At 45.6% G+C, this 20963-nt stretch overlaps 1 protein-coding gene across 1 annotated transcript in view; it reads right to left on the bottom strand.

The window, feature by feature from the left end:
* Positions 1-20963, bottom strand: part of slc30a6 (solute carrier family 30 member 6) — a 62021-nt gene that overhangs the window by 9044 nt on the left and 32014 nt on the right. The window contains exons 7-10 of the mRNA XM_088012869.1: positions 16512-16592; positions 14269-14304; positions 11732-11826; positions 8591-8639 (exon numbers count right to left, since the gene is read on the bottom strand). Coding sequence (XP_087868995.1) covers positions 8591-8639; positions 11732-11826; positions 14269-14304; positions 16512-16592 — 261 coding nt within the window. The remainder of the gene's footprint in view (positions 1-8590; positions 8640-11731; positions 11827-14268; positions 14305-16511; positions 16593-20963) is intronic.

Raw genomic sequence — 20963 nt, 5'->3', positions numbered from 1 at the left:
TTGTTCCCCGGACCAAACAGGCAACAGACGGAACAAAAACTGAACTTCAGTACTGAAGAAAATCACTTTGCTGCTGGCCAGACCTGACCAGGACAGACTGATCAGCGACCCGGAGCTTCGCCTTTTGGTTCTGCCGTCTGTCGAGCTCCGGCTCCAGTTTCCCCTCATTCCTAAACAGAACCTCAGACACCGGAAGTCCTCCACTGGACCTGACCTACGACCTGAAGTAGGTCAACTCCCTGGATTCGGATCGGAGGTGACGACTCATCAGGCATCTGATCAACTTGGTGTCAAATGTTTGTCGGGTTCTGACTTATTATGATCAGAAACATCAATAATCTGAGTATTTCAGACTAATAATTACATAAAGAAATCATTTCTACAACAACAGCAGAAGTTCTGCTTCAGAAAGTCAGAGTAACTGAACCAGAACCCAAAGAGCGCCGGCACGGTGTTCCAGGAACAGATTAACGGGTCGGTGAAAACCTCTGCAGGCGGATCATCCGAATGTCGGATTGAATATCCGGCGTGTCAAAAGCCAGCGCCGCCGGGCGGCCTCCGTCGGAGGCAGTGGAGTTGTCACCGCCACGGAGCGCGGCGCCATGAGGAGCTAATCATTGGATGTTTAGAAACAACGGCGGCGTGGATGTTAGCACGTAATTAATGTCAACACGGCGTCCTGCTGCTGCCCTGCAGCTGGACGGAGCGAGGAGGAGGAGGGAGAGGGAGAGGAAGAGGAGGAGAAGGAGGAAGAGGAGGAAGAGGAGGAGAAGGAGGAAGAGGAGGAGGGAGAGGGAGAGGAAGAGGAGGAGGAGAAAGAGGAGGAGGGAGAGGGAGAGGAAGAGGAGGAGGAGGAAGAGGAGGAGGGAGAGGGAGAGGAAGAGGAGGAGGAGGAAGAGGAGGAGGAATAGGAGGAGAAGAAGGGAGAGGAGGAAGAAACGGGATCAACATTCCAGCTTTTCCTAAAATCCGGCTGGTTTCCAGCAGCTCCTGAATAATGGAGGCTCTGCAGGAACGACGGCGGAGCGGTTCTGGGAATCAGGAGAGCAGGTTCACCTCAGGACACGGAGACCAGAACCGGGTCAGAACAGAGATCCATAGAGATCTGAAGTCAGATGTAAATAAGCTGTAGCAACAATAACTCAGTATCTTCCTCATCTTCAGTCGGTGGAAATTCAATCTAATTTACAGATTTTCTGTGAGAAATTAAGATTTATTACGAGGAAAATCCAGGAAGTAGTCAGAGCCCACGAGGTCAGAGAGGAACAAAACAGAGGAGAGGAAGTGGATGAACCTGACGATCCTTTAATCCCTGCTGCGAACTGATATAATTTGATATAAAACCGTGTGTGTGTGTGTGTGTGTGTGTGTGCGGACTCTGGATTAAAACCAAGGCAAACACTTCATAATCCCGTCCACTGTTTCCACAGCAACTAATGAAAAGCGTCAAAGCTGATTCAGTTTGACGAGTTCTGACATCATAACGAAGGAGAACGTAAAGTCAGTAAGAATTACTCTGATTGGTCTACGCAGAGACTGATCTGCAGGCTGGAGCCTCCGCTGGACTTTATTCTAGGATCTTTATTACACATAAGCTTCTTTAGTCCGTCGTGTTAAAGTGGTTCAGCTCCAACAGGTGTAAACACAACTAATGTGGGGCTCAAACAGATTCTATGTGCAGCCAAGAAATCCAACTGAATGTTTCTCCTGAGCCAGGAACATCCGGAATGTCGAGGATTTACGAACCTGGACAATTATTCTGACTACAAAAGCTGCTGGAGTTTCAAATCCAACAGGAAGTCAGAGTTCAGAGCTTTAAACAGAAACCCAGCAGCTTAATGAAGGATCCACAAGTGAAAGAAGAATCTGCTGAGTCATGCAAGGACCAGAGTGCTGAGTCGGTGGTTGATACGGTGATTCCAGATTTTTACCTGTGATTTTCAGGAGTCTAGAAATATAATGAGGGTAAATCAAAGTTAAACTAATTCAAGTCTAAACAGTTCCTGATTTTTCCAAAAGTATAAAACTGAGTTCAGTGGGAGAACCTAAGAAACTAAGTGGTGAAAACATGGAGCGGTGGAAACATGGAGTGGTGAAAACATGGAGCGGTGAAAACATGGTGAAAACATGGAGTGGTGAAAACATGGAGTGGTGAAAACATGGAGCGGTGAAAACATGGTGAAAACATGGAGCGGTGGAAACATGGAGTGGTGAAAACATGGAGCGGTGAAAACATGGAGCGGTGAAAACATGGAGTGGTGAAAACATGGAGCGGTGAAAACATGGTGAAAACATGGAGCGGTGAAAACATGGAGTGGTGAAAACATGGAGCGGTGAAAACATGGTGAAAACATGGAGCGGTGAAAACATGGAGTGGTGAAAACATGGAGCGGTGAAAACATGGAGCGGTGGAAACATGGAGCGGTGAAAACATGGAGCGGTGAAAACATGGAGCGGTGAAAACATGGAGTGGTGAAAACATGGTGAAAACATGGAGCGGTGAAAACATGGAGTGGTGAAAACATGGAGCGGTGAAAACATGGTGAAAACATGGAGCGGTGAAAACATGGAGTGGTGAAAACATGGAGCGGTGAAAACATGGAGTGGTGAAAACACGGAGTGGTGAAAACACGGAGTGGTGAAAACATGGAGCGGTGAAAACATGGAGTGGTGAAAACATGGAGCGGTGAAAACCTGGTGAAAACATGGAGCAGTGAAAACATGGAGCGGTGAAAACATGGAGTGGTGAAAACACGGAGTGGTGAAAACACGGAGTGGTGAAAACATGGAGCGGTGAAAACATGGAGCGGTGAAAACATGGAGCAGTGAAAACATGGAGCGGTGAAAACATGGAGCGGTGAAAACATGAAGTGGTGAAAACACGGAGTGGTGAAAACATGGAGTGGTGAAAACATGGAGTGCTGAAAACATGGAACGGTGAAAACATGGTGAAAACATGGAGCGGTGAAAACATGGAGCAGTGAAAACATGGAGTGGTGAAAACACGGAGTGGTGAAAACACGGAGTGGTGAAAACACGGAGTGGTGAAAACATGGAGTGGTGAAAACATGGAGCGGTGAAAACCTGGTGAAAACATGGAGCAGTGAAAACATGGAGCGGTGAAAACATGGAGTGGTGAAAACACGGAGTGGTGAAAACACGGTGTGGTGAAAACATGGAGCGGTGAAAACATGGAGCGGTGAAAACATGGAGCAGTGAAAACATGGAGCGGTGAAAACATGGAGCGGTGAAAACATGAAGTGGTGAAAACACGGAGTGGTGAAAACATGGAGTGGTGAAAACATGGAGTGCTGAAAACATGGAACGGTGAAAACATGGTGAAAACATGGAGCGGTGAAAACATGGAGCAGTGAAAACATGGAGTGGTGAAAACACGGAGTGGTGAAAAGACGGAGTGGTGAAAACACGGAGCGGTGAAAACATGGAGCGGTGAAAACATGGAGCGGTGAAAACATGGTGAAAACATGGAGTGGTGAAAACATGGAGCAGTGAAAACATGGAGTGGTGAAAACATGGAGTGGTGAAAACATGGAGTGGTGAAAACATGGAGTGCTGAAAACATGGAGCGGTGAAAACATGGTGAAAACATGGAGCGGTGAAAACATGGTGAAAACATGGAGCGGTGAAAACATGGAGTGGTGAAAACATGGAGCGGTGAAAACATGGAGCAGTGAAAACATGGAGCGGTGAAAACATGGAGCAGTGAAAACATGGAGTGGTGAAAACATGGAGTGGTGAAAACATGGAGTGGTGAAAACATGGAGCGGTGAAAACATGGTGAAAACACAGAGTGGTGAAAACACGGAGTGGTGAAAACATGGTGAAAACACAGAGTGGTGAAAACACGGAGTGGTGAAAACATGGTGAAAACACGGAGTGGTGAAAACATGGAGTGGTGAAAACATGGTGAAAACATGGAGTGGTGAAAACATGGTGAAAACATGGAGTGGTGAAAACCTGGTGAAAACATGGAGTGGTGAAAACATGGAGTGGTGAAAACAGAGTGGTGAAAACATGGAGTGGTGAAAACATGGTGAAAACATGGAGTGGTGAAAACATGGAGTGGTGAAAACACAGAGTGGTGAAAACATGGCGTGGTGAAAACATGGTGAAAACATGGAGTGGTGAAAACATGGAGTGGTGAAAACATGGAGTGGTGAAAACATGGAGTGGTGAAAACATGGAGTGGTGAAAACATGGAGTGGTGAAAACATGGAGTGGTGAAAACATGGTGAAAACACGGAGTGGTGAAAACATGGTGAAAACATGGTGAAAACATGGAGTGGTGAAAACATGGAGTGGTGAAAACATGGAGTGGTGAAAACATGGAGCGGTGAAAACATGGTGAAAACATGGAGTGGTGAAAACATGGAGCGGTGAAAACACAGAGTGGTGAAAACATGGCGTGGTGAAAACATGGTGAAAACATGGAGTGGTGAAAACATGGAGTGGTGAAAACATGGAGTGGTGAAAACATGGTGAAAAACGGAGTGGTGAAAACATGGTGAAAACATGGAGTGGTGAAAACACGGAGTGGTGAAAACACGGAGTGGTGAAAACATGGTGAAAACACGGAGTGGTGAAAACATGGAGTGGTGAAAACATGGTGAAAACATGGAGTGGTGAAAACATGGAGTGGTGAAAACCTGGTGAAAACATGGAGTGGTGAAAACATGGAGTGGTGAAAACAGAGTGGTGAAAACATGGAGTGGTGAAAACATGGTGAAAACATGGAGTGGTGAAAACATGGAGTGGTGAAAACACAGAGTGGTGAAAACATGGCGTGGTGAAAACATGGTGAAAACATGGAGTGGTGAAAACATGGAGTGGTGAAAACATGGTGAAAACATGGAGTGGTGAAAACATGGAGTGGTGAAAACAGAGTGGTGAAAACATGGCGTGGTGAAAACATGGTGAAAACATGGAGTGGTGAAAACATGGAGTGGTGAAAACATGGAGTGGTGAAAACATGGTGAAAACACGGAGTGGTGAAAACATGGTGAAAACATGGAGTGGTGAAAACATGGAGTGGTGAAAACATGGAGTGGTGAAAACATGGAGCGGTGAAAACATGGTGAAAACATGGAGTGGTGAAAACATGGAGCGGTGAAAACACAGAGTGGTGAAAACATGGCGTGGTGAAAACATGGTGAAAACATGGAGTGGTGAAAACACGGAGTGGTGAAAACATGGTGAAAACACGGAGTGGTGAAAACACGGAGTGGTGAAAACATGGAGTGGTGAAAACACGGAGTGGTGAAAACACGGAGTGGTGAAAACATGGTGAAAACACGGAGTGGTGAAAACATGGAGCGGTGAAAACATGGTGAAAACACGGAGTGGTGAAAACATGGTGAAAACATGGAGTGGTGAAAACATGGAGCGGTGAAAACATGGTGAAAACACGGAGTGGTGAAAACATGGAGTGGTGAAAACACGGAGTGGTGAAAACATGGAGTGGTGAAAACATGGAGCGGTGAAAACGTGGTGAAAACATGGAGTGGTGAAAACATGGAGCGGTGAAAACATGGTGAAAAAACGGAGTGGTGAAAACATGGTGAAAACATGGAGCGGTGAAAACATGGTGAAAACATGGAGTGGTAAAAACATGGTGAAAACATGGTGAAAAAACGGAGTGGTGAAAACATGGTGAAAACATGGAGTGGTGAAAACATGGTGAAAACATGGAGTGGTAAAAACATGGTGAAAACATGGAGTGGTGAAAACATGGTGAAAACATGGAGCGGTGAAAACCTGGTGAAAACATGGAGTGGTGAAAACATGGAGTGGTGAAAACACAGAGTGGTGAAAACATGGAGCGGTGAAAACATGGAGTGGTGAAAACATGGAGCGGTGAAAACATAGAGTGGTGAAAAGACGGAGCGGTGAAGGGTCGTAGCTACCAAACTGCTACATCTCGCGCCGTGCTGCTAACGCATCAGAGTCCAACTTCCTCTGACTTGTTCAGGCTTCAACTGTGAGGCCCGGCTGACCTACAGGTCCAGACAGGACTGGGTTTTCTAACTCAGTCAGTTCCATCATGAAATTGTTGATCTGAAGCTTCCTGAGCGTGTTAGACGTAGCATCCCCATGCTAACCTGATGCTAGGCTAGCATCTTAGGGAATCTGGACGACTGGCTGGACATGAAGGACCAGGTTCGATTCAGCCAACAGGTCTGCAGCTCTAGTTTGGATTTTATTATCTTGTGTTTTCTTATTGTTGAAAGTGATTTCATATTTCTGCTACAGAGAAATAATTAATCAGTTCTAAATTTAATCCACTCTGTTAGCAGGAACTGTCAGACACTGTGATGTTATTTCTATCCCTGCCAGAGAAAACATTTGTTTCCTTTTTTTAAAATTGGATGTCTGTCCTCCCCAACAGCAACTTCCACGTGCACGCCCACGTGCACGCCCACGTGCGCGCACAGAGCAGAGCAGAGCAGAGAGATTTCAGGCTTGTGGCTGGTGAGGCCAACAGAGCAGCAGGCTTTATGTAACCCAGTTGGCCCCCAGACTGTGTTCGGGTTGAATGGGGACATCTCACTGCAACACACAGAGAAAAGCCTTTCTGTACACACACACACACACACACACACACACACACACACACACACACACACACACACACTAGTACCCAGAAAACGCTCACACACAAAGGCGAGCAGGAACACTGTGTATCCTCCACACACACATTTAAAGAGTGGAAACTAGGCTGGGACGTCCTGTTCACTTCTGCCCTCTCAGCCAATCAGAGCTCAGCTCTGTTGCACAGCTCTGCAGGCTGTCGCCCCGAGTAACCTGCACCAAATGAGCTGCTGACCCTCTGTGTGTGTGTCCATTATATACATCAGATGTGGGGATGAGCTGTGGGCTGTAATCATCATCACAGCGCGAGGATCTGGACTACGGGTCAGTGGGACAGTCCAGATTTAGACAGAAAGAAACGCTGAATGTTTGGGTCTAATCAGCTGTGAAGGTCGATTCATTAAACAAGACCAGAGTCTGAAACTGGAAGTGATGGAAGACATGTGATCTAATGGCTGCCGTGTTTCTGTGGCTGCAGGTTTGAACCAGATAAATAAGCTGATGAGTCAGCATGGAGAGGCGGCGCTGCGTCAGGAACCGTCTGCAGACAGAACCTCTGTTAGCCTGCATGATGCAGCGATGCAACCGGCGCTGGAGCAAAACCAACACGCCTTCTCCAGGCGTTTCCTGGAAAGAAGGGAAACTCCTCGCAGCGCCACCTCCGTAAGCGGCGTGCACACGGGTTTTTCTGGAACATCTTTTATCATTTTGTGTTGCAGCTCCAGGATGAGGCTCCTTGTTACCTTCACACATCAAGGTTAAAATGTTTCCTGGTTTCACTGGCTGAGCAGAAATCTGGCTTCAGAAGCAGTTTTTCTTCTGACTGGACAATAAATTAGCAGGAAACACAAATGATTTTTATGCAAAAGTCTCTCCATCAACAGAATTTAAGATCCAAAACATTCTGAGGTAAAATATCAGCTTTTAGCGACACGTATCAGGTGACAGAGAGACGGACATTCAGCCGTTTGCTCTCAGTTTCACATCCAGCCTGGAGCAACACAAACATTCAACACGTTTCTCCGGCTCCTTCAGTCGCGTCTACAGAGTAAAATTAACTTCTTTCAAAAGTTAAAATCAGTCGTCACGTTTTCCTTTTATCCTGGTTTATACTTTAAAACACTAAACTGCTGTAATGAAGCTGGTTCAACACATTTTCTACAACAATCAGGAGTTTCTTCAGGACAGAGACCAGCCGAGGTCCAGATGGAAACTCCAGCCTTCCTGTTTCTGGCCATTTAATGACATCAAAACGTTTTTCAGAACAATTGGAAAAACTGTTTCTATTTACTTCAGTTTGTCTTTATGAAGGATTTCTAGAAACTGTAAAACAACCTGACTGAGACGAGGGGAGGCTGCAGATTTATGAAGACGAGCTGCAGGAAACTTGTTATCCATTATTGGGATCCTGGTCAGCTGATTTAACTTGATCTTCATCTTTAAATGCTTTAAGGTCCATTTCTTCCTGTTTCTACCCATAAAGTGGCCTAATATTTCCCTGGTTGCATCGTGGAAACATAACTGTTGCATTGCATAAACTGTAAATGTGTTGCTGACTGTTGCAGCTCTAATATGAGTTTTATGAAACCACATCAGAAGCAGCTGGTCTGATGAACTCAGCCTGCAGACGCTGAGGTGAAGCTGAAGTTTCACCTAGAGATCCCTCTGGCTGACCCTGATTGGTCACCGCGATCCGAAGGCCTGGAGGTTTTTAAATAAAAACTTTAAACTGGTTTTAAAGACTCTGACTCTCCTGCTTCTGTTACTGACAAACGGCTTCAACAGGTTCTGGTAGCTTTACTGTTCAGAGCAAAGTTCAGGAAGGAAGAGAAATGATCGTCCAGCTGTTTCTGATCTGATCTGCTGGTGACCTCTGACCTCAGATATTAGACCTAATGAATCTCCACACACACACACACACACCTGGGGTAGCTTTACTGCTGGTGTGTGTGAGTCAGGATGGACAGACAGGAAGGCTTACCTGCGGCTCAGGTCGGCCACGTGTTCCTGGAGCCAGCTGCTGCTGGCGGCTGGAGGGAGACACACAGATCCAGAGTCAGTGAAACGTGACCAGCCCACTCTGAGGCGGGTCTGAAACAGAACCAGAACACAGTAACACCTGAACCGCTTCATTTTCAACTGTCAGCAGAGGCGGGTTCTTCTCAGGATGGAAACTCGAGGCAGAAAATGAAGGAATATGAGTGGCTCCAAAACCGAGCCCTGAGGGACCCCATGAGGAAGAGCAGAAACTGGAAATCTGCCCCGTTTGCCCCGGATCCAGCTAAACTTTGTTAAAGGACTCACTAAAAAACTTTGGTAAAATCTGTTTTTGTGTCCAACTGCTTGTAATAAAGATCCAATTTCGACACAACAGTGGTAAATCCTTTCATTTAGGAGCATTTCATGATTCGTTAAAATCTTTGGCAGGAACTAAAATGAAGTAAAAATGGAGCTAAATTTAAGAAAAAGTGCTGGAAACGTGAATAAAACCTGGATAACACGAGTTAAAGTTTTCCTGCTGCGTCGGGGGATGGCGGCCGTCCCGACCAGAACCGTTTGACCTGCAGAGGATCCGACTGACCTCACTGTCTGCAATATCATCTGCTCTCATTTTAGGAGACTGACAGTTTTAACAAAGATTCTGTTTATTTGGTTCTTTAAGAGTAAAGCACTAAATCCTAACGTTTACTGCCATTCTTATAAGAACAGATTTTTCTTTCGGGTCTGAGCGCCGAGCCGGGTCGCTGCAGCTGCAGATGGAGAACATGTTTCAGCTCAGCGCTGCAGGAAACATTCAGAGCCAGCTGGTTCCTCCGTCAGCTGCCTCCGCCGGGTTCAGAGACCCTTCACCTCCTCCGCCCGCCCCAGACCCGTTCTATTTCTGGACCTGAGCAGCGGCGAGCCGTGCCTCCGTCACCACCAGGATAAAAATATCCCCACCAAGCACAGAGAAGTGAAGCGGCTCGGCTGCTGCGTCCACCTTTACCGTCCGCCGGGGGCCACCGGCTCCCAGCGGAGGTCAGAGGTCCCTCACGTCCCGCGCAGCTCTGGGTGTGTGTGCGCTGAACTGTGTGTGTTAAAGTGTGTGTGTTTGTTTTGCCAGCAGGCTGAGTCAGTCTAAACAAACATTTTAATGGAGTCACTTATTTATGATCCGTGAGCTGCAGGAGGACGTCCGAGTGTTTCAGCGCGTCGCGATGCGAGGAGCAGCACGGCTGACGGAGCAGCGTTGCATAACACACCGCCTGCGCGCGCGCGTGTGTGTGTGTGTGTGTGTGTGTGTGGGTGTGTGTGTGAGTGTGTGTGAGTGTGTGTGTGTGAGTGTGTGTGTGTGTGTGTGTGAGTGTGTGTGTGTGTGTGTGTGTGTGGCCCCCTCCTTTGAAAAATGTCAGATGTTAAGTGATGTTGAGACTGCTCCAAACACAACAACCAAAAGCTGAAACACACACACACCCCCACACACACACACACACACACACACACACACACACACACACACACACACACACACACACACACACACTGAGCTCATGCATCAGTGGACAAACTGTGAGTCAGTCGGAGAGAAGAGGAGGAAAAACAAAAGAGGGGAAGGAGGAAGAGGTGCAAAACGGAGAGGAGGAAGAGAAGAACAGGAAGAACTTAATACGGCAAAGAAGACAGAAAGGAGAAGAACAGAGGAACTAAAAGAGGAAACAAAAAAACGTGGATAGGATGAGTGAGGAAGGAGAGAAAAGAAAAGAGGTGCAAATGGAGAGAATGAGAGGAGAAAATAATGTTAAAATGAAGGAGAAAAAACAGAAGAGAAGAAGCAGAGAGACAGGAAAAGAGGATGAGACAGAAAGAAGAAGTCAGGAGGAAGCAAGAGTGGAGGAGAATAAAAGAGGACAGGAAAGAAAGGAGGGAGGAAAGTGAAGGAATGAAGTGAACTGGAGAGGAAGGAACAGGAGGACGAATGAGGACAGGAGGAAATTAAAACAGAGGAAGAGGAGCAGCGAAGGAACAACAGAACAGGCTGAGAGTCATTTAAGGAGCAGGACTGGGAGGATGCCGAGTCTGTGGTTGCCATGGAGATTCCCAGCATTTCCTGAGCATCTTTCCAAAAGGAGGGAAACCAAACGACTGATGAGGGAAAACTTTTTATCAACTTACTGAATAATTACTGATTTTATTTTTATCCTGTTTTATGCAACAAATTCATGAGAACTTTGGCTCAACGTTCATGTCTGTTAAACCACCAAAAGCATTTCAGAGCGCCACCAGGTGTCAGCTTCCTCTGGAAAACACTGACAACCAATCAGCTGTCAGCATGATTCTCTGGAAAACACTGACAACCAATCAGCTGTCAGCATGATTCTCTGGAAAACACTGACAACCAATCAGCTGTCAGCATGATTCTCTGGAAAACACTGACAACCAATCAGCTGTCAGCATGATTCTCTGGAAAACACCGACAACCAATCAGCTGTCAGCATGATTCTCTGGAAAACACTGACAACCAATCAGCTGTCAGCATGATTCTCTGGAAAACACTGACAACCAATCAGCTGTCAGCGTAATTCTCTGGAAAACACTGACAACCAATCAGCTGTCAGCGTAATTCTCTGGAAAACACTGACAACCAATCAGCTGTCAGCATGATTCTCTGGAAAACACTGACAACCAATCAGCTGTCAGCATGATTCTCTGGAAAACACTGACAACCAATCAGCTGTCAGCGTAATTCTCTGGAAAACACTGACAACCAATCAGCTGTCAGCATGATTCTCTGGAAAACACTGACAACCAATCAGCTGTCAGCGTAATTCTCTGGTAAACACTGACAACCAATCAGCTGTCAGCGTAATTCTCTGGAAAACACTGACAACCAATCAGCTGTCAGCGTAATTCTCTGGTAAACACTGACAACCAATCAGCTGTCAGCATGATTCTCTGGAAAACACCGACAACCAATCAGCTGCTGCGTTTTATTTGGTTTCATCCGATTTATTCACTGACAGAGGAAAGGCGCCGCCTCACTCCCATAATCCCCCCCAAATATCACAAAGGCTAAATCATTCTGTTCCCCAGAGGAGGCGGGATTACAGAACCGGGCCGAACCGGAGCAGGGGGCGGGGCTTACCGTCAGAGACGTAGGAGAAGGGTTTGTTCCTGACGGAGAGCAGAGTCAGCAGGTTGAAGAACAGAGCGACGAACGTCCCGACCAGCAGCCGCCCTCTGGGGACACAAACAGATCTGTCACCCGCCGATCAGGCAAAACATTATGACCACCTGCTGCTCTAAGCTCCCGGACCCGAGGCAGGGACAGCTGTGGTGTCTGGTACCAGCAGCAGCAGAGCCTTTACATCCTGGTAGATCTGATGTTTGTTAACAGCAGAAACGTCTCGTTATACACGAAGTAACCTGTGGAACTAGGACTTTTCATCAATATTAAGGAATTAACTTAAAACGAGCTCCTACGGGCTGAAAAGCTCCATGTCGGTTAGTTTGGTCTCATTTCACATGGACTAAGGATCTGCCACTAGAAGCCAGGCTGAAATACTTGGTAATACTTTGCTTTTTTGCAGGTGGTGCAGAAACATCCTGATGGACCCAAAGCTTCCCAAACCATCACTCTCACGCCCAGAAGCCCCGCCCACCTGGTAACGGAAACGTCTGCAGAGAGCAGAGGGGAGGATTCATCTAATCAGATTAAGATTCATCCGTTCCCACATTCCAGGATCAACCAAAACTCTCGTTTCCTCCACTGCAGCGACTACCTAAAACCTCAACCCAGTCCAGGTTCCTCTGGTTCTTCCTGCCCTGCAGCTGATGGGAGACAGAAGGACTGATGGTGAAGCAGGTCCTGAACCACAGAGTTCAGCCTGCTGCGTCCGCAGCGCACAAAGCAGCATCATCACAGATCCTTCCTCCCAGCAGGAGTTGGGCTCTACAGACATCACTGCTTCCAACGAACTCAATAAGTGCCGATATTTACAAAGCTTTATTTTAAATAACATTCATGGTGCTGCTGCATGGTTGTTTTTTTTTTGTATAATGAACGCACAGAAAAGTCATCCTACTACTTGAACATCCCTTCATGGCAGTACATTATTTCCTAACTACACAGTAATTTTTGTAATAATCTTTTACAGAATATTATTATCATTCCTAATCCTGTTTTTATACATTTCCTCCATTCTCTGACCTCATCAGGCATCTTTATATCTGCACAGATATGACTCTGCTGGTTTGAGTTGAGAAGTTTTTCCCTTTAGAAAAATAAAATCCGAATAAATGTATTAAAAAATCCAGAATATTAAACCTCCTGGACACAAAAACAAGCAGAAACTCTTCAAATCAAACCTGAACTGATTGATTTATGTCATGTAAGCTGATAAAATCACCACCAGTTCACAAGTAGAACAAGAACTAAAAAAACTCCACCAATAATCCAATTAAGGGCCCAAACAGCAGCCGCCCCCTCACAGGTCAGACTAATCACTACGGAAACGTGGGTGTTGCTGTTCCAGCCAATCGGACGGCAGCTCCAGTCCTGAGAAGCCAATCACGATGAGACAGGAGAGGAAAGGAAAGGGGAGATAAGATGGTGGGGGGTAATCCTGTCACAGGTTCAAATCTCTGGGCTGCAGGTCATCAAAGCTGCCATTAATCTGCTCCATCCCACAGAAAGACGGTTTATACAGTTCTTAGCTTCTTTTTTCAGCTTTTGGGTTCTCATCTGTATAGACCCAGCAGAGACAGATGCTCACTACCAACAGGTGGACACACATCGTGAAGGTCATGTTTAAAACAAACGTCTGGGATTTATCCATGACGGGAATCATGGGGAAAACTCACCATGGTAGAAATTTAAAAAGAACCACTTACGTTTTCATTTACCCTGAAACTCTGGGTGGAGTTTGTGGAGGGAGACGACTCAACAGTAAATTTCACAGTTCTCATCTCAAACTTGTCATATTTTATATGCAGTTGTTTAGAAACAGGCAGTAAATCCTCCAGTAAAATACTTTAAGAAACAAACAACTAAAACATCTGTACTTCTGTTCTTTACAGGGCCTTCTTCTGATATATAATGAAAACAGTAACCCTTCGTCCATCGTCACAACATTTAATTTCCCTTAAGGGTTGATCAAATATTTTTGAATTGAATCTGAATTTTGAATCCAGTGTAAAAAGTATATAATTTGGAAATTAAATCAGCAACAAAGTTTGGAGAAAACATTTAAAAACTGAAGAAAACACCAGAGTCCAATAGAAACAGAAGATATGAAGTTTCCTCCAGCACCGCGTGACTAAACAGTTTTAAACGTGGATGAACACACACACACACACACACACACACACACACATCACAATGAGACTGAGGGAGAAGACGTCACTGTTCCTCTAAATGTAATTCTGTTTGTTGCTCTGAGTGACCCAGTTGTTTTGGATGTTCTGTTCTCTCAACAGCTGGCACTCCCCGTGTGTGTGTGTGTGTGTGTGTGTGTGTGTGTGCGTGTGTGTGTGTGTGTGTGTGTGTGTGTGTGTGTTTCCCTCAGAGACACACAGGAGGGTATCATGTCTGTTTATTTTCCGTCCTCCTGTGGGAATATGTGTGTGTGTGTGTGTGTGTGTGTGTGTGTGTGTGTGTGTGTGTGTAGGGATAATACTTACGTGTGGACCTCCGGCTGCTCCACGAAGCGCTCCACACTAAAAACACAGAAACACACACAGTGAGTAAACAACAGCGGCCAGGTCGGATCGGCGTGGGCCCGACCCAGGTGTGTGTGTGTGTGTGTGTGTGTGTGTGTGTGTGTGTGTGTGTGTGAGGCAGTGATGGAGATGTGAACTGAACAAGAGGAGACAAGGAGCAAACATTCACACACACACTGGGAAAAAGCAAACAGGTGAAAACATATACACACACACACACACACGCACACACACACACACACACACACACGTCTCATCATGGCTGATCTTACTTTCAGTGAACTGACTAAAATCATTTTTAGGAGATAAACCTTCAAACTCCCTCCAGTCTCAGGACATCTATGGAAATCAGTTTCATATTTTATTCAGGTCGGCCGTAATCGTCTTCATTCAGTGAAGGAACGATGAGATGAATATCTGACTGTTTTGCTCCATGTCAGCTTTGCAGATTTAATAATAATAATAATAATAATAATAATAATTTTAAAATCATCCCTATTTATAAACTCGACTCGTTTTCAACCGTCATTCATTTATAAACACTTTTTTAGATTTTTCTTTTTTTTCCTGCTTTTGCTTTTCTGTAACACTTTGGACATTATTCAGACATATTCAGATCAATGTGCCGTGTCAATGAACTTTCAGTCCAGACTTTGACTAGGCCACTCCAAAATCATCAATTAGCTTGTTTTCAGCCAATCACAGCTGGATTTAAGCTCAGCTGGAGTTTTTAGGATCATTTTTCTGCAGCAGAACCCGGCTGTGGTTTGACCTGAAGGTCAAACACTGAAGGTCAAACATTAACCTTCAGGATTTACTGAGAAAAATTTACAATTTCATCAACTACAAAAAGTCACATCTACAGTGGATATCAGGATCAGTGTGCTAATGACCCAGTGTGTGTGTGTGTGTGTGTGTGTGTGTGTGTGTGTGTGTGTGTGTGTGTGTGTGTGTGTGTGTGTGTTCTGATCTCGGCCCACTGAGCCCTCCCCTCCCTGAGAAACGACCTCAGGACGACCCCAAACCTGACGCCAGGAAAGGTGTGTGAGTGTGTTACACTGACGAGGAGGTGGCATTCCTGTAAACATGGTTCACCAGTTAACACACACACACACACACACACAAAAACATTCATCAGGGTATTCAGGTGACACCTGAGCCAGGCAGTAAAACATCCCAACTCAACAGTCCTGGTTCGATTCTACATCCAAACAGAACCGGGTCAGAGTTTGCGGTCAATGCTCCACTAAAGGCCGTTGCTGTTAGCTGGACTTTCTTCTTCTGCTGATCAATCCATCCAGAGATGCAGTAAACGCAGCGCTGCGGCGGCCATCGTTCCTGCGGTAAACGCAGCGCTGCGGCGGCCATCTTTCCTGCGGTAAACGCAGCGCTGCGGGGGCCATCGTTCCTGCGGTAAACGCAGCGCTGCGGCGGCCATCTTTCCTGCGGTAAACGCAGCGCTGCGGCGGCCATCTTTCCTGCGGTAAACGCAGCGCTGCGGCGGCCATCTTTCCTGCGGTAAACGCAGCGCTGCTCGGCTTCGTTCTTGTCGGGTCGCTTTGGGGACAAACTGTTCACACAGAAGTCTGACCTCATCGCATTTAGCTTGTAGAATGAAAAATCTTGTCAGAAAATTGGATTTCGGCAAAAACAAAAAAAGAAAAAATCTAAATTGGTTTTTAACAATGTAGAGTAAAAACATCTGTAATTATTTTATCTATTAAATTACTGTTAAAAAACATTTTCGACTTAAATTCACATGTTTAACTCATCTAAATGGTTCAGTTTTACATTTTGTTGTTTGCACTAATTGACATAAAATGGTCCTTGGTGAAGTTATTTCCCTGTAGGGATGAATAAACTCTCGGGTTTATTCGGACCTCAGCAGCTTTAAAGGCGCCGCTCTGTTCAGGCACAGGAAGCACAATAAATCCAACGCACCCAGTTGAAGATGTGTAAAAAGTCTGAAAACAGTTTTATTTTCTATCTCAGCAGAAAATCCTGTAGAAACAAACGAATCTTTAAATAGAAAATCGGAAACTTTAAACTTTTCTCAAGATTTATGATAAAACTGAATCAAGGAGACTGATTTCTGTCATTTTGTTTTAAAATGTAAAGCAAAGGGCATCAGAAACTCGGCAGGATTTCTGTGTGAAGCAGGTCAAATAAATGACAATAAAACCAGTTGTTATTTCATGACTGACCTCTCCTTCAGGATGAACAGAGCTCCCAGCTGGACCAGGACCGTAGAGGCAAAAACGGCCAGAACCTCCAACCTCTCAAACCTGAACAGGAGGAAAAAGACAGAAACTGATGAACGTGTTCATCTCCAACCTGCTGAGAAACATTCAGAACATGAAGCGTAAACCTGAGACCTTCACACATCACCAGCATCTGGAGCAGATCCGTCTGAGGTGAGCTAATCTCACTTCTGACCCGAGGAGATTCCTCACACAGAGCATCACTTCAATACCAGTCCAGCCTGGTAACGTGTTGCTTCATTGCGCTGGGATTAATAAAACTGGCTTCAAACCTTTTAAAGACGTAAAAATAAGCAATAAAAGTCTAAATCTTTCCCTGAACAGACAGGAAGCGAGTGAAGACGAGCCAAGACTGAAGTCATGTTTTTATACGTTTTAGTGGCCGTTAAAACGATGAGCTCCAGCTTTCTGCCGATTGATTCACACCAACAGTAATGGAGGAAAGATTGATGTAATAAAGCACCGATATCTAACAGGCCACTGGGAGAAAACATGAGCAGAAAAGGTTGGTGTCTTTCACCGTCTCCTCCTGCAGACGGCCGCGTGTCGGGTTTTACCAGACGGCTGTTTGTGATTCGCTACCAGACTGTAAACAGAAAGGCAGACATGTTTGTGCTGCTTTCTATATGTGATGTAATCATGTAAATAGATGAGAAAAGCTGCACCTTGCAGGCGCTGTGGTTTCTCCCTCTGAAGAGACATTTTAGAAATCAGTCAAGGACCGTTAGGCAGCTAATTTGGGATTAGCAATCTGGTTTTGGGATCAGAGGATTTCAGGCAGTCGGTTTGGAGGTCACGTTATCTGGTCTAGTACAATCCCTTTGTTTTATTATTATTAAAATGGCCCAGACTCACAAATAGCATTTCAATTAATGGAAATAATAACAGTTTTATTGAGTTCTGCCTCGGCCACAAAGCCAAGTTTCACAGATTTTCTTTTCCAGAGAGAAAAATCTGGACTGGTTTCAGGATTCGTCCAGAATCTGGATTGAAGCCGACAGCCAATCAGAAACCGGCTCGGCGACGGGAATCCAAACATCCCGACTGTTGAATCTGGGAAACCACCTCCAACTCAGAGCGAGCTGACATTCGGTTACAGCAGTTGCCGACCTTTGACCTCCTCATAGAGAGCGTAGCTTAGCGAGCGGTGAGCTAATGGGGTTAAGATGGACGCTGACTGCGATCTAATGGGCCGCGTGATTGACCCGAACCGAGGAGCTTCTGTTTCTGCTAAATGAAGCGGAGGAACTGGACGAATGAGGACAGAACCGGTCAGAACCACTGAAGACGGGAAAATAGAGACAGAAATTATAATCCAAGAGACCCAAGGTTGATTAAACAATTCAGTAATTGGACATTTCAGGAGGTCCAGGAATTTTTGGGAGTATTTCCAGGAAAACTGAGCTGATAGCGGTGGATCCTGGTCGATTCGGTGAGGCTTCTTTCATTTAATACAAGTAGCTCTGAAACAAACTGCATGGATAGGACTGGACTGGAATAACTAGATTCCATTATTGGACGATTCTGGAATGAACTGATTAAATGACCTGATGTGTTTCCATATAAATGGAGATTAATTACATCAGTTTGTTTTGGAAAAAGTGCCTGAAATTGGTGAAAATAACCTGAATTTAATTTCCTGATGACTAAACAATGACCCTGAAGTCCAGAAGGACCGGCCCGATGTGCTGCTGCTGAGTGGTTCGGGATGAACGGTTCTGTTTTAATGAGCGGTCCGCTGAGCGCCGAGGTTAATCTCCACGCTGGATGTCACCGATCCAACGACCCGTTTAATACCAGCAAACTGAAACCGAGTGTTTCTAGGACTGCAGCCATGCTTGTTTACAGACGTCCCACCTCTGAACACCGGTCCGGTCCAGCCCGGTCCGGTTTTCTCTCTGAGACGTTCAGATTGTTAAATCTCTGATCCTCCACACACCAGAGGAAAAACCAATGACTGCACCGTCACAATCCAGCCTGCAGGTTTGCAGAACCAGAGATCTGTGTCAGAACCAAGCAGCACGAATTTCCCTACAAGACGACTTTCTATTTGACCCAATGAACAGAAGTGCTCCCGTTATGACCAGCATTTTAGGTTCTGATTTGCTGATAGAGTCCAGATGTTCTGCTTCTGGCCTCAGAGGTTCTTTAGAGAACAAAGGTCAAAGGTCAGAGAGGTTTAAAGCAGGATGATCATCTCCCAGAGCTCTGACCGATCCGTCACCTGGACATGGAGACCTGCTAACTTTCAGCAACACCTGAAGTTAGGAAACCTCTTTGTTGAAGCCCAGTGAGAACAGAAGGTCAGTGGTGGGTTTGTAAATAAACCGGATGAATGACCTTGATGAAGGTCACAAGCCGAAACGCGACGGTTTTCAAATAAAGTTGATTCCTGGTGTTGATGGAGGCTTCAGAAGAGCAGCAGGTCAACATCCATCCAGATGTCATGCGACGCTCAGAGGGTTTCAGATATTTAGGCTTTGTGCCTCTGGTACGGCTCACATGGGAAAGTTCACTATGCCAGGAATTATTCAGCATCTTCAGCACATTAACCGTTTTTCCAAAAAGCTCAAACCACCTCGACAAGCTTGAAACGTTTTTGTGAAATTGTGGAAGTTATTCCACATTTTGCTGTTTCCATTAACCTTTTCTGATGCGATACTTAAAAATGCACATTTTAACAAAAGTTGACGATGCTCCCATCAGATAAAATAAGAAATATCTTCCCAGATCACATGGAGGTCTGATAACTGATCACAGCTTGCAGCCTGCTGCAGCAGCGGCCTGCTTTGAGGGTTTACGGCTTTAGCAGGCAGCTGCGCAGCTTCATGCTGATGCAACAGGCTTGGCCATAAAACAGCAAGAAGCCTGCAAAGACAAGCTCATCTTTAATCTGAATCTGGTCTACCCATCCAAGATGTGAGTTTAATGACTGAAGCTGGAAGGAAACTCCAGGAGGAACACACTGCAACCTCAGCGGCTGATGAGGGGCAATAAAGTTGCTCTGTACGTCTCCAGGTTTAAATCCAGAGGCAGGAGGGATGCAATGAGCTCAGCAACATGTAGGAAGTGGAACATCATCGTTTTTGTCCAGATCTACTCCGTCCTGCTTCTTCTGGTGCAGAATCATGACGCTTGTCTCACATCAGTGAGATAAAATACGACACGGCTGTTCAGACTCCAGAAGCTTTGGAAACAATCGAATCGGTTCCTCATATGAAGAGGGCAGATCAGATCGAATCAGCAGATCGGTCTGCTGCGGACAAGTGGCAAATGGGTCGAAAGTGGACAAAAAAGAAAAAGTGAACTTGGGTCAGATTTGCCTGCTGAGTGAATTTAGCCTCATGTTCCCCAGACAAACTAATCTGTCAGGTCTGGAGGAAAATCGGATACTTAAAGGTGTAAATAGATGGTGTTAGCGCTGCTCAGCTGAATCCAGATGAGGTCGTGATTCATCTAGAGAAACGGCTCTGAATGCAGGAAGCTAATGGAGGCGGTTCTGTTGACCGGCGTGTTCTCGCTGAATGGACCGGCCCATGATCCGGTGGTCCGACATCCTGCAGGTCGTCTGTGTCGGTCTGCACACAAAGCCACGTGAACACCCACAGATGACTCCAGCAAAACTCCCACAAAGTGCTCTTTGTTTGAGTGGATTGGCTGCATGCTGCGAGGTCGGAGGTCACGCTCCGCTCCGCCTGAGGTTAATCCATACGGACACCATGTAGAAGAACCGCCAGCCTGTCTGACCGGAGCGGTCCCGTCGGCGGAGGAACAGCGCCGCCGCTGAAATCGGTGAGAAAGGATTCGCTGGGAGGATGGAAGTGACACACGAGGCGCTTCGTCCAGTTAATCATCGCCGGATCGCCTGGTGTTGATGATTTTAGGAAAACAGAGTCAGAGCTGCTGCTGACGGCGCCGTCACACCGCGCTCAGCAGAAACGGCTCCGTTCATCACACTGAGGCTCCTCTGGACGGTTCTGGTTCTGAGTCCAGACCGCACTGAGCTGCAGGTCAAAGTTCATTTACAAACCCACCTCTGATCTGCAGGGAGAAAAGCTACATCCAAACCGGACCTTCCTCCCTGCTGCTCAACAGGACGATTTTTATTTCATTTGTCATCAAGACACAAATATTAACCAGACAGAAAAAATCATAAAATTATAAAATAACAGTTGTTTTAGTGAAAAAAAGCTTCACCAGTTATCAGGGTCTGCTGATAATAATTTGATTCTGATGAATAAAAAGATTAATTATCTCTCTATTTTTAAAATTAATACCAAAATACAACTAATCATTCCTCATTTTAATTTTTTTATTATATTTCATGGAGGAATTATCACAAAAAGTTTCCTAACGATAACACATAATAATATTATAACTTTATTCTCATTTTAT

The sequence above is a fragment of the Poecilia mexicana genome, unplaced genomic scaffold (assembly GCF_051168715.1).
Source record: "Poecilia mexicana isolate PSO_F unplaced genomic scaffold, ASM5116871v1 scaffold_15, whole genome shotgun sequence".
Lineage (NCBI taxonomy): Eukaryota > Metazoa > Chordata > Actinopteri > Cyprinodontiformes > Poeciliidae > Poecilia > Poecilia mexicana.
This window is presented reverse-complemented; position numbering and strand designations above follow the sequence as displayed.